The sequence below is a fragment of the Melanotaenia boesemani genome, chromosome 23, assembly GCF_017639745.1.
Source record: "Melanotaenia boesemani isolate fMelBoe1 chromosome 23, fMelBoe1.pri, whole genome shotgun sequence".
Taxonomy (NCBI): domain Eukaryota; kingdom Metazoa; phylum Chordata; class Actinopteri; order Atheriniformes; family Melanotaeniidae; genus Melanotaenia; species Melanotaenia boesemani.
This window is the reverse complement of record NC_055704.1, coordinates 20533473-20552517: the sequence shown is the minus strand read 5'-3', so window position 1 is coordinate 20552517 and position 19045 is coordinate 20533473. Positions and strand designations below refer to the sequence as shown.

The 19045-nt window shown below is 37.8% G+C and overlaps 1 protein-coding gene across 9 annotated transcripts in view; it reads left to right on the top strand.

The window, feature by feature from the left end:
* Positions 1-19045, top strand: part of LOC121634478 (ELKS/Rab6-interacting/CAST family member 1-like) — a 142229-nt gene that overhangs the window by 117487 nt on the left and 5697 nt on the right. For 7 of the 9 annotated variants that reach the window (XM_041977132.1, XM_041977133.1, XM_041977131.1 and 4 more), the window contains one exon: positions 2293-2478. In XM_041977132.1, coding sequence (XP_041833066.1) covers positions 2293-2478 — 186 coding nt within the window. Of the gene's footprint in view, positions 1-2292; positions 2479-19045 lie in introns of those variants that run through there. The other 2 variants (XR_006009236.1, XR_006009237.1) reach the window with 1 other exon arrangement.

The following is a 19045-nucleotide window of genomic DNA, read 5'->3' as shown; positions in this document are numbered from 1 at the left end:
ACAACAGGTCCAAGACCACCATCATTCCCTCGTCCTAGATATCCTCTTTCATGCTGTGTGTTGTGTTTTCCAGTTGTTGCTATGTTTCTTCTTCTTCGTTTTTGCCGGTTGTTGCTATAGTTCTTCTTCTACATTTCAACGTTTGTCGGGCTCGGAGGACTAGATTGTAGATGAGTTGCGGGACAGCAACATCATGTGTGTGTTGTTCTGTGATTACATTATCGGAGCACAACACACACACAGTATGATCAAAACGGATTTTTTTATCTTCACGTGTGAGGTCTCGACCAGATAAAAAATCTCATAAGATAAAAAAAATCGTTGTTGGTGAACCAGGCTCAAGAATATCCAATTCTATTGTCATGAGAATTGGAGCTCAGAATCAGTCTTTCCCTCTTACTACTTTGGGTGTGGATTGTGGTGACGTTGGTTATCTCATTGCTTGCTTTTTTGTCATAGTTCAGGCAAACAGGATGATGTTACCATGCTGAATGAAAACTATCTTCAAAACTGTGTGTCTACAGTAACATCAAACTCAAGCGTTCTCTAGTTTTGCAGTTTTACCTGACGATGTGGAGGTTGCTGATCTTAGTTTCATAAAGTCATTTGGTATTCTAAAGCATGTTTGCAGCAAGGGAGGTGCAGCAAATTGCTTGAGTTGCTCTCTCTGGAGAGAATTTAAGCTCGTAAAAATTTGCAGTAAAATAATAGTTCGGTCCACATCCGACCTTTTAAAACTGTCTCCAGACAACAGATATGGATCCTTTTTTCCGCATACATTCTTCTGTGGCATGTTCGACTTTATGTCTGGTACAGCCTTTCTTTCCGAACTTCAATCACACAGGTGCTCTGCTGCATGCATATTTAGCTGTGCAGCAGTGAAAAAGGTCCCCCCTCTGAACATTGTTTAGGCTGATTAAACCGGTGTTTGTGGTATAAGATTAATTCATATGAGAACAAAAATAAAACCTTAGAAAATTGAACAACTCAGTAACACAAAATCTAATCTATTTCTTAGATTATTTATACTGCATTTCATAATGGCACCTATTGCCACACAGTATGTGGATGAAAATTGATTGGATGCACAAAGTGTTGCCTATTAAATAGCTTTTGTTTGTTTGTTTGTTTTTGTTCATTTTTTAAAAAGGATATATGTTTTCAAATATAACAGAATAGCAGATTTTGATAACCCCCATTTATTCACTTTAGGATCTGATTTCAAAATTAAGTGTTTTCAGGTCCCCAAGCATCTCTGCATGGACATGGCCTTTCTTTAAATAATCACATGAGCTCTGTACAGCGAAAACCTCACAGCCCCAATTTGTGGACCTCTTTGGGCTAGAGACTCCAGGTTGGGAACTACAGATTTATAGCAATACTGAGCACAAATATGCTTTTTTCTTTTTTTTTTTTTAGAAACACTTCAAAGAGAACATGCCAGTAAATCAGGAGCATATGTTTTATAAGAAATTGTGTTATTGACCCAGAATAGTGACTACATTTAGTGTATTTATGCAACATCTGTCAAAATAAAATTCATCAGTAATAAAAAGTAAGCGGCAGTGTTTCCAGTTCGCGTACATAAATACTAAAGAAATCTGCAGGTTAACAAGCAGAGGGGGAGTTCAGGCAGAGAGGATGATGTTACCATGCTGAGTGAGGGGATCCTACCTTCACAACTGTGTGTGCTGAGTGACGATGAGCACAGAACACAAGGTGTAGACAGACACTGCAGGGATTAAATATACTTTTACTAACACACACTCAAAGACTCACACTAACAGCCCTCTTAACATGCTTCCTCTGCACTTAAATCCTGGTATTCCTCGAGGAGAATACTATGGTCTGTATGTCTTATCTGTGAGTATTTATGCATTCGAACGTCTCCTAGGGAGGTCCTGTCTCTTAGAGCTTAAATGCACATATCTTTTTTTACTTCCCTCAACCTCGTTCCCACGCTTAACATCGGCAGACACAAAAACGCTCACAGACACTAATTTTCATAATGTAGGTTAACCTATCACAATTATACATGTGTGTGTATATATATATATATATATATATATATACACACACATACACATAAACACTGGCGGATAAACTGTAGCAATGATGCATGTCCATTTTTTTATATTTGCCACTTTATTTTTTAACTTGATTTGTGAGTCTCTGCCCACCTCTGCATGCCCATCTGTTTTCCAAACTATTTTCCAGCAAAAACCTTAAACAAACTTGTATTTTAGTTTATTTGTTTGCTGCATTAAAAGATTTCTGTTTCCTTCCCTTTAGATTCTCTCTCCTCTCCTGGATCTCAATCAAAATCGCAATAAACTGAAGCTATACATCAGTCACCTGACCTCGCTGTGTCAGGAGCGAGACCCAATCATATTGCAGGACTTCGCCCCGCCCCCTGCTTATCATCGCTCTGACTCCGCCTCCTGGTCTACGCAGCTGCACAGCATGACGCAAGAACAGGTGAGATGGAGCGTATGGGTACAACTGTGCATCTGACAAATGAAAGGAAAAACCATCCATTGCTAAGTCTGTTTCAAAGGGGTGTGTGTGTGTCAGCAAAATGAGGTAAAACACAAGGAAATTACTGAAAATGTGGAAAAAAGTGAGGGCATTTTGTCACTTCTCATTTATCGTTTATGTGTGTTTCGGTGCATGTTTCTACATACTGAATGTGATGACATGTTTGAGTTTATGTGCGTCTGTGACTGTGTGGATGTGCACAGGGCACACTCTGGCTGGCCTGGCAGGTTTTTGGCATCGTCTTTGACATTACTAGAAAGATTTACTCCAGCAGGTCACCTGACGACAGGACCCTGGCTGCAGCACAAATACTTGTTCAGACATTTTATTTTACCGTACAGGAAATAAACTCTGTCTCAAGCTTTTGGCAGCTGGAGTAGAGTTTCATATATAGAACAGATCGATGAGAAGAGCAGAGCATTTATTTTACTGCAGAAAGTTTTGTGTATGAGAGAGAGAGGAAAGAGAAAACAAATAAGGACAAAGAGAAACAAGGTTTGCCTTAAGGTAGCTGTATTATCATCTTAACCACTTGTGTTTTCAGACATTCAATATAAACAATATAGTATTCAGTTAAAAAAATAATGGTTTCCTCTCTCGTCCTCCATATTGAAAACATATCAGGCAATACATGGTCGCTACATGTGGTATACATTGAAAATCCTAACCATAGACACACGCTCACCCAGCTCTGTGACAGAGTGTGTGGTTAGAGTACTAGTTTCCCTACAGTCTTCATGAAAGCCCTATTGTATGTCTTAATGCTGGGAAATGTCTCTGCTGAGTATGAGGGCTTCACATACGGCGCTGCATGGTTTGCTGTCACCTCAAATAAAAATTCTAAATTGACAATTAAGCTGTCATCTGATCACCGTGCACATTGAATGATCTGGGTGACTTTCAGAGACAGAAAATTATCGTACATATTTTTCACCGTCAGCCTGTTTTCATTAAAAAAAAAATGCAGACCTTATTCTGCGGTCTGGATGCAGGACTTCTATGTTTTCAAAAGAAAAACATGCTCTATTAAAACTGATTATGTGGGCAGTTTTAAAAGCTCATCTAACAAGACTGAATGCAGCCTACAGTATTTTGTTTCTACCATATATTTCTGCTTTTCTTATTTTAGTATTAGAAACAAACCATGCTCGCGGCAAGTTAAATTTACAAGTGGGGTTAAAAATTAGAAATAAAATACCTTCTTTACCACTAAAAATTACTTACATAGAGATTTTTTTTTGTCACACATGCGGCATGTTGTGATTTTTACTCGTTTTCTTGCTTTGTTCACTTTAAACTCTGTTAAAATCAACTTTAGGACTCCTGTGCCACAATCTGGAGCTTCCTTTGCCAAAAAATCTTTCATACATCATATATGTGAATAAATGATTTATGATAAATATGATCAATTTTCAATGCACAAAAATTTGTTGATTTATAAGGTAGCAAGTTGCTTGGAAAGAAAACACATAAATTCAAAATCAATCAATGTTGCAGATCACTGCTACCTAATGGCGCACACCTCACTAGTGACAGCAGAGCTGCCAGCCTACACACAACCTGAACTTTATTTAGTCTTTGCTGAAAACGGTTGTTCATTAACTTCACACAAGAAGATTAACCAGCTTCCCTAATTCACACAGATTACACACACAGAAAACATAATAATTGCACTTAATTTAAATCAAATAGCTAAGCAGCTTTTAGAAATACACATACCTTATAACAGTAGCTGATTTGTACTTAACATCACAACACTGGATCAAAATCAGCATCTCAATGAGCAAAATGGATTCATAAGATCATCTTCTGAGTTCATGAGGGCCAATACACCTGCATCATTATAGAGTTCAATGATAAGAGTAGGAGCAACTGTTCATGTAGAGGAATGCAGCAATTTAATATCAATGTACATGCATGGCTTTTCATTCAAGTGCTTTTTGCTCATGTTTATTAAAAGCACGTGTTTATGCTTTAGGATCCGCTAGATCAGTGGCTCCTAAGAGGCCTGCATTCCACAGAGGTTGTAAAAATGACTATTGCACATGTACAAAAACATTTTCATCATTTTTAAAGGTCTGCTTGAAATTAAGTGATGCTCTTATACACTGTGGTATGTAGGTTCTGTGTTTTATGGAATTGCAACATACAGTATATTGTGGGCACATTCACTTATATAATGAGACCAGCAAACGGTTTCAGGGATGCAAGCTAAGACCCCCCCTAATGTGCAAACTGTTGGAAAAATATCACTGTTTATGCATCTTTGCACACTGATTTGCATATTGATTCACTCAGCAAATGAACATGCTGCAGGAGGAAAATAAGTCTTGTTTTACTGATGTTTTATCAAACGAGTCATGAGTGATTTTCCAACTAAGCTTGAACCATGTGACAATACAAAAAGGGGGCACCTCACAGCAGTACCTTCCTCTTAGCATGTTTTGATGAGGGAGGTAAATAGATCATCTAAACCACTTTACTGTTGAACATGTGATGATAGATTGTACTTTCATTGTACTTTCACAGTGAAGCAGATGGAACAGAATCCAAGCCCTCTGCTGCCTCCAAGGATTAGACAGTATTTGGGATCTAGATTTGACAGCATCTGATATACTAAACTGTCTGGGATAAGGCAAAATCAGTGGCTCCAACTCCAGAAAAGAAACCGCTGTGCTTCCACACTGCTCTCTGACCTGTGTCTCAAACACATTTCTATTAAATGGTTGTCCGCTGTTATTGGATAGGTAGACTTTCATGGCTCCAAAACTTCTGACTTTTCCCATAATATCCACTCCAGAATGACATTTTTGCTTTGAACCTGATATAATCAGAAACGGTGCTGCATTCTTTCCTTGTGTTCTTTTTTGCTCTTCTTTTCTTTTTCCCTTTTTGCTCTCGGCTATCTCCTACCTTGAAGCCTTATTCTTCGTCCACATTACCTTTGTCTGATCTCAGATGCTCCATGTCAGTGCAGCTGAAAGAGCTATTGAGCTTTTAAAATACTCACCAGCTATGTTTTTTGGTGGGATGCTTTCCTTAACAACATCACAGTTTGCATCTTTCTCCTTTTCCCTCTCTCTCCATCCAAACCCACCCAGAGCCAGGCAGTGCCACTTGGCGCCATGTTTTAATTTATTTATTTATTTATTTTTAGACCCTAATCCTGCCTATACACAATCGCAGTGACACACTACCAGTCTTTCATTCAGGCCAGTGTTTCCAGTTTTCCCTCATCATGTGTCACCATCACCCTATTTGACCCTCTGAATACACACACACACACACTCGCACACACTCCCTCCAGACCACCATGTTCCAGTGTGCCAGCCTCTCTGCTCTGTCTTGTGGTGAGTGTGTGTGTGTTTTACAAGCCTCTCCCTGGCTCTGTTAAAATGCCTGGCACTTTGTAAAGCCATTAGAATCACACTAAAATAGTATGTAAAACTCACATGTACGCAGGAACAGCCTCATACTGGAAGCCTGCACTCACATATGCCTCAACATGAACTCGCAGCAATCATGAATGACTGTCACAAGCTTGTGTACCTGACAGGATGCTTATGTAACATGTCACGCTTACATCTTTTCCTAACACGGCATCTGATGTAACTTTCCTCTGTGCCGTGCCACTGGAATGGAAGCCGACAAAGGGAGCCGGATCTCTCAATTTCAATTAAATTTAGAGTTTTTTGTGAAATGTTATTGGTTTTTCTCCACAGCAGATGTAGAAGAACAAAATATTTGCTTCATGGGGCAATTCAATTCACACTGCAAGCAGAAGCATGCTGCCTGATATTATCTAAAGGCAATGCCGGGGACTGCAAATTAATCTCCAGATTTTAAACAAATCATTTGTTAAATTGTTTTAATGTATGATTTAAGGTTGTTTCAGCTTAATTAATTTAGGGGTTTTGTGTTTTATTAGGGACTGAAGCAGTTCAGCTGTTGTTTTTTTCTTCTTCTTGATCCTCTTCTTCTAAAAACTTTATGTACTCTAACCACAGATGGACAGAGTTAAAGTTCCTCTGTAAATATTTCAGCTTGGCTTAGAGTTAAAATTATTCATTATTCCTAAAGTCCTAATTCATCTGTATCCTTTTTAAACTTCTAAACTTTACACTTTCTACATTTTATTTATTTCATCAGGGCTCTTGAGCTCTCACCGTCCCAGCATTGAAATGGTTTATTTTATTCATTTTATTTTCTTTTGTGCTTAAAGTACATAATGATTTTGTCTTGGCCACTCATAACCCAAAAGCTATTTTGCATTTCATGTGTTTTTTTTTCAACACATCACTTAGTTAATTTAAATTTCGGTTCCTCTGTCTTGACCAGGACATCCTTGGGAAAAAAGAGCTGTAATCTCAGGGAGGCTTTAGGTTTAATAAAGGTTAAAGCTCCTCATTCAGCTTCACTTTGTTAAGGCAGTGGTGCCTAAACAACACTACGCACTCTAAAGCACAAAGCCAAGTGATGTACAATTAGTCATGGAATAGTGTTTATGGGAAATGTCATGATAGCACTGTCAAGACAAATAAGTAAAATGATTTGCTTCATTCATCACCTGCAAAACTGGCCTGTAGGTTTTTATTTACACCCACCCACAATGATTTTAACCTGTATTTGGTGGGTTTTAATTCAATAATATATTGTTAAATTTGTTGCATTGTTGTGATATTGAAATAATTGTCAATAACTCATAAAAAATAACTAACATAGGAAATAAATTCCTACATGTTTGGTGGTGTTTACTTTGTATACACACTTGTATTGTGCCTAAACTCTACAAAGCATTTATTGTCTAACACTAATGAAAGCTCATGCATAATATTTTCTTTTCCATCACATGTTCGGCATTATTATTGTCTCAACTTGTGAGCCAGTGTGTGGCCTGGTGAGCCCCCTACAGATGTGCAGCCACGTTGCAAATCAATACTTATCAATATTGATCATTGCAATTCAGTTTGATACAGGAAACTTTATTTGTCCCCGTGGGAAATTAGTTTTAGATTCAAGTACTGTTATATTAGCTTTTCTCAAAAAAGATCATTAAGTAAATAATCAAAGCAGACAAACCCCCTGTAACCCAGTCAAGTCAAACAGACATATACATACAGCATACATTACACAGTTAGGGGAGAGAAAAAAACACGCACACACAAACGATAAGGCGGATTATACTTTTCATGAGCCAAAACATTAAAACTCAAACACAATCCATTCATCCTCAAGAGACAATAAATAAATAATAAATGGTTTGAAGGGAGAAGTTTTCAGTCATCAGACTGTGCCAGATGTGGTAGCGTAGATTTTGCCTGTGCCAATAAATTTCTGTATCAAACCAACAGCCTACCCACATGATGCTTTCTAGTACAAACTAATACAATAGAAATTTTTGTTTCTGTTTCTGACTGACACCAGACACCCTCAGTACGGTGGCTGGGAAGTCCAAAATAATATTAATGGAGTGAAACACTTACATTTTCATAATACAAATTTACATCCAGTGAAACACTTTTACAAAGATAGGTGCTGCACGAAAATCTGTGATCTATTAGAATCTGTTACCACAGGGTGCACGTCTTAGAACACAAGCAAAGTCTTGAACACTTTTATTGAAAACACATTTCTGATAGCTATCAGAATGTGTTACTCTACTGTACCTGCATTATAATGAACTCAGACCTCAATAAAAGTGTTTTCAAGACTTAGAGTTTAGTTTTCTAAGACGTACATGCAGAGGGCTCCCTGCAGCCACAGATTCTGATGGGTCACAGATTTTGGTGTAACACCTATCTTTATAATTGTGTTTCGGTAAACTTGTAAAAGTGTTTCACTGGTTGTAATATTGTTTTGCACTTCCAGGCCACCGTACCTCAGTCTATGTAAAACATGCTGTCCATGTCACAAACAAGGCAACACCTTCAATAGCTCTTTTCACATGAAGGTTAAAACAGGAAGTGGTTGCTATGTACATTGTGATGGCTTTCTCTTACATAGATGTTAATAAAGCTCAGTGACTGATGTTACTTCCAGCTCAGAGGAGCATCATCTCATTGTGAGGGGCAACAGTCCTGCCTTAAATAGTAGGTATGAAAAGGGCTACCATCTCCTAGGATGCAAGGCTGCAAAATTTTAATCCCCAAGTTCTACTTTCCAGTAATGTAGAAAATCGTGTGTATTGTATGGTTTCAAATCATTCAGGTAATTTTTGGTAATAACTGCCATTATTACATCTGACTGCATTTTTTATGTGAATATGAAATGATGAATTTACCTGGAAATTTTATTTGGATCTGATTCTTATTTCCATGTTGTTTTGGTCAGTCAAACAAATCTGGCTGTAAATCCAAAATCACTCCTTGTTTTCTGTTTGGAGTAAATGATTTCTTATTGTTTGGATTTATTTGTGTCCACAAATTTTCTTCAATGAAGCAGAAAGTAGTGCCCAAGGTGGTAAAAACAACCTTCTACAAAGGATCATACAACACTAAATTCTGTATTTTATTGATGTGAAATAAATCTCTCTATTCACCAGTGAGAACTATTGATTGTCTATGATTCAGGAAGTCTTGGCTGAAAAAAATTATTGTACAAAAATGCCTTTTATGTTTCCTCAGCATAAATCGGTCGCCACCATTTACATTGTCAGACATTGATTTCATGTCGGAAGCCCCTAGTGACAGCATGAGCCTTGATCAAACATCGTAGAAACCAATAATAAACCCAGAGCATATAAACAGACGGAAACTTGAAGCATTAAACCCGCGTGATGCATTTCTCACACGTGTCAGGAAGGCAGTGTGGATTGATTCATCTGATAAAGTGGAAGCGTATTTGTTCTGTATGAACATGTGAGTGATGGATGTCAAAAACACTAAAAGCTTTTGCTGTTAAAACTGCAGCTGTTAAAGAGTACCTGCAGTAGTTGCTCAGGGCACCTTTTTTTTTACATCAGTTAGACTCTTCTGAACTGCAAAAGCAGAAGAGTTTTGCAAACCAGGTAATTTCTGTTTGATTTGACATGTGAATGTTTGAGCTGTCTTGTATCAATCATCTTGACATTTGCTTGTACAGACCTCAGTTAAAGTATCAGATTTATGGAATTTAACGTTATCCAGGTCAGTCTTTACGCGACTTTTCTCTGCAAAGCGAAGCATGCTTGTCAGAACTAAGACTGATGGGTTTTTTCTTCTTTTTTTGTCTTTATTTCCTGTGTTTATTTTCATGTCTTTGTTTAACCTCAGCTGAACTACAAAAGTAACAGTGCGTCATATAGTAAGGTTTTACTCACAGCCTTTTTCTGTGCCATGGTCATAAGTTTTATGGCTCAATGACGTCTCTAATGAGTACTGAAGAGAACTGGCATCGTAATCTTCCGCACACTCTTGCACACACGCTCTCTATCCCTTTTGGATATATCTACATGCGTGTCTGTTTATCTATCTGGTTTACCGTTTGGAGGAGCTATCAAGACTTTGAGTTGTACATTTGTCTGCATAAACCTACAAGAGTGTGTTGCTCTGAGTGTATTTATGTCCTTACAGTGCACATTTGTCTCTTTTTGGTGCCATAAAAACATATGAAGTGTTATTGGCTGAGCTGAACATTGTATCGCTACACTTATGAATCCAGCGTGGGTTTTCAGCTCATGACTATCAGCTAAAATTTAAAGAGATCCCAGTGAGTGGCTGGGATTGTTTCTGAGCCAACTCAAACCAGAGAAACCTCAGACAAACGAAGTCCAAATACACTATGTAAAACTCTACAAGCTGTTGTAATGAAAGATAATCCCACTCACACAGTTACAAATGTGTTGCATATCACTGTTATAGTGTATTTGGGGTTCTGTCAGGTCTACATGTTTTTTACTAAGTTAGACAAGTCATTTGAGAGGTTTCACAGCTGGTACATCTACCAGTGACTAAATGACTTTAAAACAAACTTCTAGTGCGAGTAAACAAAATGCAAGTTGCTGCAGCCCTGGTGATATCCTGTTTCTATGAAGATAAAGAGACAGTATCAGCCGTGAAGCTTATGTTGAGAAAATAACTTTTTTTTTCATATAAATGCAAGTATTTTCCTCCATCATACATCATTTGTTCATCCATCTAAATTAACATTTTCTATACCCACTTCATCCAGTTCAGGATTGCAGGTTAGTTTTATCTTTTTTTCTCCCAGTGATGTCCTGGGTTATCCAATCACAATTTGGCAACTATAAGTACTTACACATTAAAATTCATCTTCATGTGTCCTCGGTGACCACCTTTGATTGTATCTATTATCTGCTTTGTATTTAAATAAGCAAAGAGTCCATTTTACACAGTCAGCTCTCAGCTGAGCAACACAAACAGGACTTCAGCATGTCCACTGATGGTTCACTAAAATCATTCAGTAACCTAACTGTATCATTGTTCAGAAATTAACATGTCTCAGATTCACCTGAGTTGCATATCTGGTGACTTTATTTACAGCAGTTCATTAAGCTAAAGGTGTCACATGCAGGAGGTAAAGAAATCTTGGGAGCTCATCAGTGGATCATCAGCAGTTTTCCACAAAGTTCTGCGTATAAGCATTTAGCAATATACCTGGTGCAAAGCATCTTTTGATTTGGTGACCATGCCGATTAATATATTAGAGGCAACTAATCTATTAGGCCTACTGGTAATACACAAAAGTGTATTTTCCTGACAAAAAATGTCAATATATTTCTCAAGTGCCATCAGCTTTGCCTTGTATTTCATGTGTTATCTCTTGTAAGTCTTTTTGGCTGGATTTCAGATTATACCCAGCCTTTCCAGCTTGTAGCGCACACTTCTCTTGAGATTTTAGGAGCCTGCATGTCATGTTCACAGACTTCAATAGCCAACCACACAGCATGGCCCTCTACTTTAATGTATGCAGAGCCAGCTGTAAATTAAAAAGCTGCTTGTTTGGGTCAAGGTCTGTTAAAAGGCAACTCTTTGGACTGACAGGACACATCTGGAGCTTTGGAGCTTTGCTCATAGCTGCATTGTTAACTGGCTCCTCGGTGAACATCAAAGACAACCAGGAGAGCGAGGAAACGTCCTGGTATGTGCTCAGCTGCTTGTGTACAGTCAAATCATTAGGTGACCTCCGAATGATTTCCCATTCGGATTATTATTACAATGTTAATAATTCATCTTAAATTATTTCTGAATGTGGCCTGAATCTGAATGCACTGAATCAGTCCTGAGTGTGATCACGCCTCCGTTTAGTACTGTCAGCTTATGATTGGATCACCAGTGGCACATGTTAATACCAGGTCTGAACAGGGCAAAGGACTGATACTGTATTTCAATAATATTATTTAAAAGAAATTAATATCTTTTATTATATTAAAGTAATGTCTTAAACATGCTTTTTATCATAGTTGACAATTTTTTAAAAATTATATTAAATAAATACATGAATAGCACATTTCATTATATACAAAAATTTAGTAGACATGATTATTTATAGGAACATTTTATGTTAATTTGCTGCCCTTCTGTCTCTCCATTAGTTTTTCTGCAGAGATCATTACACATTTATTATGTCTTTTTTGTCATTACTGGTGATGCATTTCATTGCTTCAGTTGATGCCACATCAACACCTGCCAAGATAAATCTGGCTTTGTTTTTTTGGCCGTTTCACATGGGTAGTAACGACAGCAACCAGGCCACTATCCATGTCTCCTACAGAAAGAACCATCTATGGTGTCTGCAGGGGTGGCCAACGTCGGTCCTCAAGAGCCACAATCCTGCACCAACACACCTGACTCAAATTAAGTGGATCCAACAGCCTATAAGGATCTGCACTATGACTCATTAGTTTTAGTCAGGTGTGTTGGTGCAGGGATGCATGGAAAACCTGCAGGATTGTGGCTCTCGAGGACCGACGTTGGCCACCCATCTGCACACACACACACACAAAAAGTACATTGTGTTTAGCCTTAGACATAAAATACAAGCATTTAGTTTAGAATGCACACTATCATTGTTTTTCCAGCTCTACACCCCGATGCCCTGTGGCAAAGCGATGCCCTCTTCCCTGACTGGCAGGAACAATGTGTGTGTGTTGATGTATCTCTGTGTGTGTGGACTCTAGGTCACTGATTGGGTGAATTTTGACTGACAGGACCTACATAAACAGGACAGGGCAGAGCTGGAACTTAAACATCACAACTGATAATGTGCACTGTACATACACGGCAACAATGGGAATTTAAGTCCAGCTGTGTGCATGTGTGTCTGTGTGTGTACAATTTGAGCATCCGTTACGATTAAAAAAGAGGGGAATTATTACTTTGATAATTTGTGTGGGTTTAGACTGGGGTGACAGTTTGGTTTTACTGGTTTTGCTTTTCATATTAGTCAGATGTGAAGCTGCACATACTGTTTGTAGTCAGCTGTTTTTTTTTTTTTTTAAAGCAGCATCGTTCCTGCATGTTCTAATTTATTTTTAAAGCTGTACACTTTAGAGCTTTGATAAGCTTGACTGGAATTCAGCAAGACTGTTTGAATTTTTACTTATTTGAGATTAATAAACTTGATGAGAGATATTTTTGGGAAGGCTTATATATTTAGATGTCTATTTTTGACTACATTAAATCCTTTGTAAGGTCTTGCATTGTTATCTGGTTTGATTATTTTATTTTCAGGCATCAAATGGACAGCTTCAGCTACTTATGACGTTATGTCTAGTGGGTCTGAAAAGTGATGTCAATATGGAAACACTTTATTTCTACACTCACTAAAGGCCACCAGAGGGGCTCATGAGTTTGTTGTATCAGGCACAGTCTTCCTCAAAAAACATTATGTTCCTTTTTAAAATTATGATTTAAATAATGGTTTTTACACTTGTTTTGATTTTTTTTATAGATGGTCTACATGTGCTTTATTACTTTGCTGCAGTACTTCAGATTTTCCTTTGAAAGACTAGTAAAGGATTGTTTTAATATTTTAGTGAAGTTTTACCCAAAAATACGTAGCTAGGCTAACTGAATATTCAAATTTATGAATTCACAAATTATTTAAAAATTGCATTAGTTAATGTACCTGTGGAGATTAATAAACTACATGAAAATACATCATTTGATCCATGTACAAACACTAAAAAATCATCCATTTATCCACATAGTTTTAATTTAATTAATTTGTGAGACGTGTTTTGGTTCTGCATGTGTGTCTGTGTTTTATATATATATATATATATTTTTTTTTTTATTCTCTTACTGAGTTCTTGCTTGAAACATCTACTTACATATAAACAAGACAACATAGCAACAGTCACAATACCAAACTTGAAGATTCAAAACACCTCAATCCTCATATCTCTGTAGATGACGTCCATTTTTCAGCCTGTCTATAGTTCAGATGCAGCGCCACTGTAAGAGCTGGTGTGTTTTAGATGTTTAACGCACTATGAAATTGTAGGACTGAAGTGGAGTAGAGGGAGGAAAGGGAAACGGAGGAGGTGGCGTGGAAGTTTGAGCAGCGATTTAGACCCATCCATTTGTCCTGTGTTGTGGTCTGGGCTCTCTCTAGGCTTTCATTAGGCAGCTCTGCTTCCTGCTCCAAGGATGATTGTTTTCTCTGTAAATATGACACAGAGGTCCTCAAACAACCGTTACACACACTCACAGAGTTGTCTTTCATCATTTCAGAGGACATTACTTTGACTTGCATTATTCCCTGTGGATTTTAAGCACCCCAACCATAACCACTACTTAACGAACCCTAACCTTCATTAATCTTTTTACTAAAGTTTCATGGTTGACATGTTATAAATGGGACGTCTTGTCGCTGACGTGGGGATTTACGTCGTCACCATATCTGCAATATAGCTGCACACTCAGAAACGGTGACAAAATAAGAGACAGTGAGACACACTCACACATCTACAACTCTAAATACCCATTTCACAGTCCCTCACACACACATTCACACACTTTGGCCTTCACTGGTCATTACAGACAAACTGCTGGTTTTATGCAGATTTATTGAATCCAGGCTTAATGGCTTTACCAGACAAACTCTTTTTACATGCCTATGTCTTTTTTTTCTTTCTCTCCTTTCACCCTTGAACTTTTCTGCCTCTGATTATCACTCTGTCTTCCCCCCTCCTTTTCTGTCTCTTTTCCATTTCTCTGCCCTTGTAAATCTTTTTATCAATCTCATTCCTTTTCTTCTTGTTCTTATTGTATCTGCTATTGTCACTCAGTCAGTTCTTCCCTTCTCACTTCAGCCGCTAACTTTTCCACCTCTCTTTTGTTTGTCGTCAGTAACGCGAATGCAAGCTGGTGATGGCGACAGGGGAAGGATGAAGACTTCAGTTCATACTCAAAGAGAAATATGCAGCAAAAACTGCTTTCCACTCTCGCTTTTTTCCACTTTCTATATGAAGCATTGAACTCCTCACAATGGCAGCCGTTGCTGACGTCCAGCTTCACACATTTCTCCAGCATTATTGCTGGAGAAATGTTTCCCTCAATGAGTTCAAGTGCCTTTTAATCCTCATGCTAGAAGAATTTACTTCAGAACGGCTGTAAAACCATTCTGACTTATACAAACACCTTACAGATTTCAATGGAACAATTATTTGGAGATTGGGTAAGCGGTGCAGATGTCATTCATACAGCTGGGCTATGAAACCAGATCCACACACACACACACACACACGTGTAGTCGTGTTTCAAGGTTGCTAAAAAGGTGAGAATTTTAACTCTAAAAATGTGGCTTATGCTCCTTCAGTTACATTTTTTATCTAAATATTATCTTGGTACAATAAAAACGTGTATTTTATCTTCTATATTGTGATCTTTATACTGAGTTAAAGGACTAGATTCACATAAATGGGGCTGTTTGTTTTCATTCTTTTTAGAAATTCCACTTGTTAGAAAACATTAAATAAGAATTAAATATTTTCTTTAAGCAGCCTCTGGCTGCCCCACATTTTTCTCTCAGCTGATCAGCTATACCATATCAAAGTATCCTAAGATTAACTGGCCAACTTTAATAAAAGAAATTTGACCCATTGTTGCACCTGTAGCTTTTGTTGTCCTGCAGTTTTTACAGCATCATTTCCACCTGAATAGCAAAACCAAAATAATTCCCATGCTTAAAACCCAAACTGAGAGCAGGTTTCGGCTTAATTGTTTCCATCTTTTTAGATTGTCCCAAAGGAAGGTTACGCCTACAGTTTACACAATCAATGCTGCGTTTCTGTTTCTGCTGTTTATCTCTGCAGCTATTAGTGCTGTTAGTCTGGTATTGTGTAGTTACTCCTCGAGGGCCAATTTTAAAGTTTAAGTCTTGTTTATATGTTTTGAAAGTTCTGTACTCCGTGTACAGTAGTTACAACACATACTGAACTTTCACCAGCACATGGCTGGAGGATGGAGTAGATCCTCAGAGTCTAAACCTTTAAATATGAATCTGTTTCTATTGCCAGTTTTGGAAGATTAAGTAATCTATTAAATTACGAATTGATGCTGAAAAGCCTGCAAAACACTTTCCTTGAATTTCCCTTCAGAGATGTTGAAGAGAGTAGTGTTTTTACTCCTCTAGGAGCAGCTTTAACTACAATTCCTCAGACTTAATTCCCTGTGCAGCTCGTTAGCTTGCGTTATTAGCTGAGCTGCTTCTACAAGTATGCTGGACAGGGTTCGGCAGCTTTTTCTGCCTGGTGCAACATAGGCAGCCAAATCAGAAAGCCGTCTACACATAGTGTAAGTCAGTTAGAACACAATGGTTTAAACAAAGACAGACAGAGACACAGGAATTATAAAAGTCTATGTAAGCTTATTATACTTTATCCTTTTTGCACTGTCTGTTAATGGTGTTCCTCTAGAATCGCTTGAGGCAGTTGTTGGAGATTCCTCTTTAAACCTTCTGTGATTTTGTCTTTGGTTGCTACAACTTCTGCAATTATAAGTAAAATTAGGTTTTAAAAAATCTGATTCGTGATGCTCATTCTTTCTGTGCACCCAAATTTTTCTGTTTTATTCCTAAACTTAAAAGTCAACCATAAGGGTTTTTTAAATAATAAAAAAAAATAAAGTTAATTATTCTACAATTTCTCATCTTGCATGTTTTCTCACATGGCTGCTTTTCTGCACTTTGAACCATGAATTGTTGGACTGCATGTTTCAGGGTTTTTTGTAAAGATTTTGATAGAAAACAGGCTCAATGTCATAAGTTAACTAAATTATTTTATGGTACTGTTAAAGTAATTGATTATACTTAGAATTTCATAAAAGTAAACAAACATCAAAAGCTTCTTTGCTTCCTTGTTGTAGAAATGCACCACATGTAAAACTTTGACCTCACTTTCTTGTGCTATTTTTGGCTCATTGTCAGGCTTTTCTCAAAATATCCCAAAAACCTACATCAACAGTAGTTGAACAATATTTTTGCAGGACTTTTTTCCTGAAAGTGGGTCAAGTGGGCCTCATTGTAAGTATCCCTGATTTTTGGCGACTCAGCCTCACAATTCAGGGAACATAATTTCCCCAAAAATCAGTCAAAACAGAGGGAAGTTTAAGTGTTTAAAATGCACAGCTAAGAAGTGGACAGAGGCAGCTTTCTGATTGAAAACAGGCCTCTGGTCTCTGAATTGTAAATTATTGTAAATGAAAAACTTTAGTCAAGAACCACAGTAAGAAATCTGAAGCAGGTGGCTGACCTGAACAAACATGGACAAATACTCTGTGGCTGAATAATACGCGTGTTCTTATCTCTACCGCTGTTTCTTTGTCATTTATTCTCATCATTGTGCATGTGTGTGCTCGTGTGTGTTAATGTCTCTATCTCTCTGCTGAGTTATGGTTTCTTTAGAAAACGTTAGCATTCCTCTGCAAAGAGGTTCAAGCCCTGCAATGTGTGTCAGGAGGTCAGTGCACACACACCTCACCCTCATCCTCATTCTCAAGCTGATAACCCACGTCTCAATGTACATGTTCATTTGTGTGGGTGTGTGTTTGTCTCCAGGCCCCCAGTAAGTCTGATAATGATCCATCACGATAATGGAGCTTTAATGGCTGCAGTAAAAACCATCTTCAACAAACCTTTCTGACACACACACACACACATCTTACCACTCACCTTCATTTTCCCCTCTTCTTCCCACAGTCCCTTCTGCCACTCAATAAATCAGAATTTGAGCTTTACCTTCATGCTGTGCACTCACACACACCTGTCATATAAAAAAACTAAGCCACTGTATCACACACGCTAGCAGAAACCATGAATCCAACTGCACCACCTCTCTGCCCACTTATATTAAATCCTCTACATTTCTCTTTAAACACACACTGTGATCACAGGAGATGTGATCCATGGGAGCTGAAAGCCACAGCATCCAAACTTATTCCACGAAACTGGAAACCATTGAGATTTTATTTCTCAGGCCATAATTGAGCTTTGGGTTAAACATAACAAGAGGGAAAGTTTATTGCTTAACAACTAAGGATTGAAGGATTAAATTATGATGACTTTTTTATGAAAAACCAGGCTTTATTTTACTAGTTCTGGCTATGATTCCTATCACTTTTAAAAACATTCTTCTCCCCAGCTTAATAATGATGCAAGGATGGTGCAACTCAGCTTTATGATGAAGCAGTCTGACAGGTTTACAGTTAGCCATGTCGGATAGACAAAAATGAGAACAAAAGGAGAATCAGACCCACTTGGTTGTCATGGCCAAGTGGCTCATATTGCAGACTCTTTTACAAAATTATTAATGCTGTTGTCTTTACTGTCGAACAGAAATTAAGTTTAGTTGATGCAGCATTAATCAGAAATCTCCTCAAGACTCAGCAAAGCTAAGTCACTGAAAGGCAATTCTCTTTGCTTTATAAATGAAAATGAAACCTAGACTTTAAGGTGTTTGTCCATTAAATTCAAGTAGGGGTTTAAAAACCTCTGGAGGATTACTGTAAGGACTTCAGGTGTTTTATTCCAGAAAACTGATCAGGAGCAGCATTAGTACTTTACTGGTTTACAACCAAAGTATCAGCGGCTGGGATTTGGAGTGTGGTGATTAACAAAAACAGCTACACCTTTCTGACATTTAAAAAAAGAGAAAATCATATGAAAATATAGCATTAATGTGATTTAAAACAGAATCTGCTGTGTGAATCCATGCAATCTTTATTTGTTTAATTTTTTTTTGTACATAACTTGTCTACATCCAGCTTATCCTTATCAGAAATGTCAGAGGACATTTGGTGAGTTATAGTGTTCCCAGACATGCAAACTCAGCACATGAAGCTCCTAGCTGAGCAGAAAGTGCTAACCCCTGCACAACCATGAAGCTCTCATATGCGTTTAGAAACCTAATTTACTTAGCAATTTACAAATTAAAGTCTAACAGCATTGCAAATGGTGTTCATAAACACCAACTGCTGCTTGCATTCGAGTTTAAAAACAATGACTTGCAGTATAAAATCAAAAGAGAGTGAATGTGTTGAGGAGACAACCTGTCTCATTGCACTTT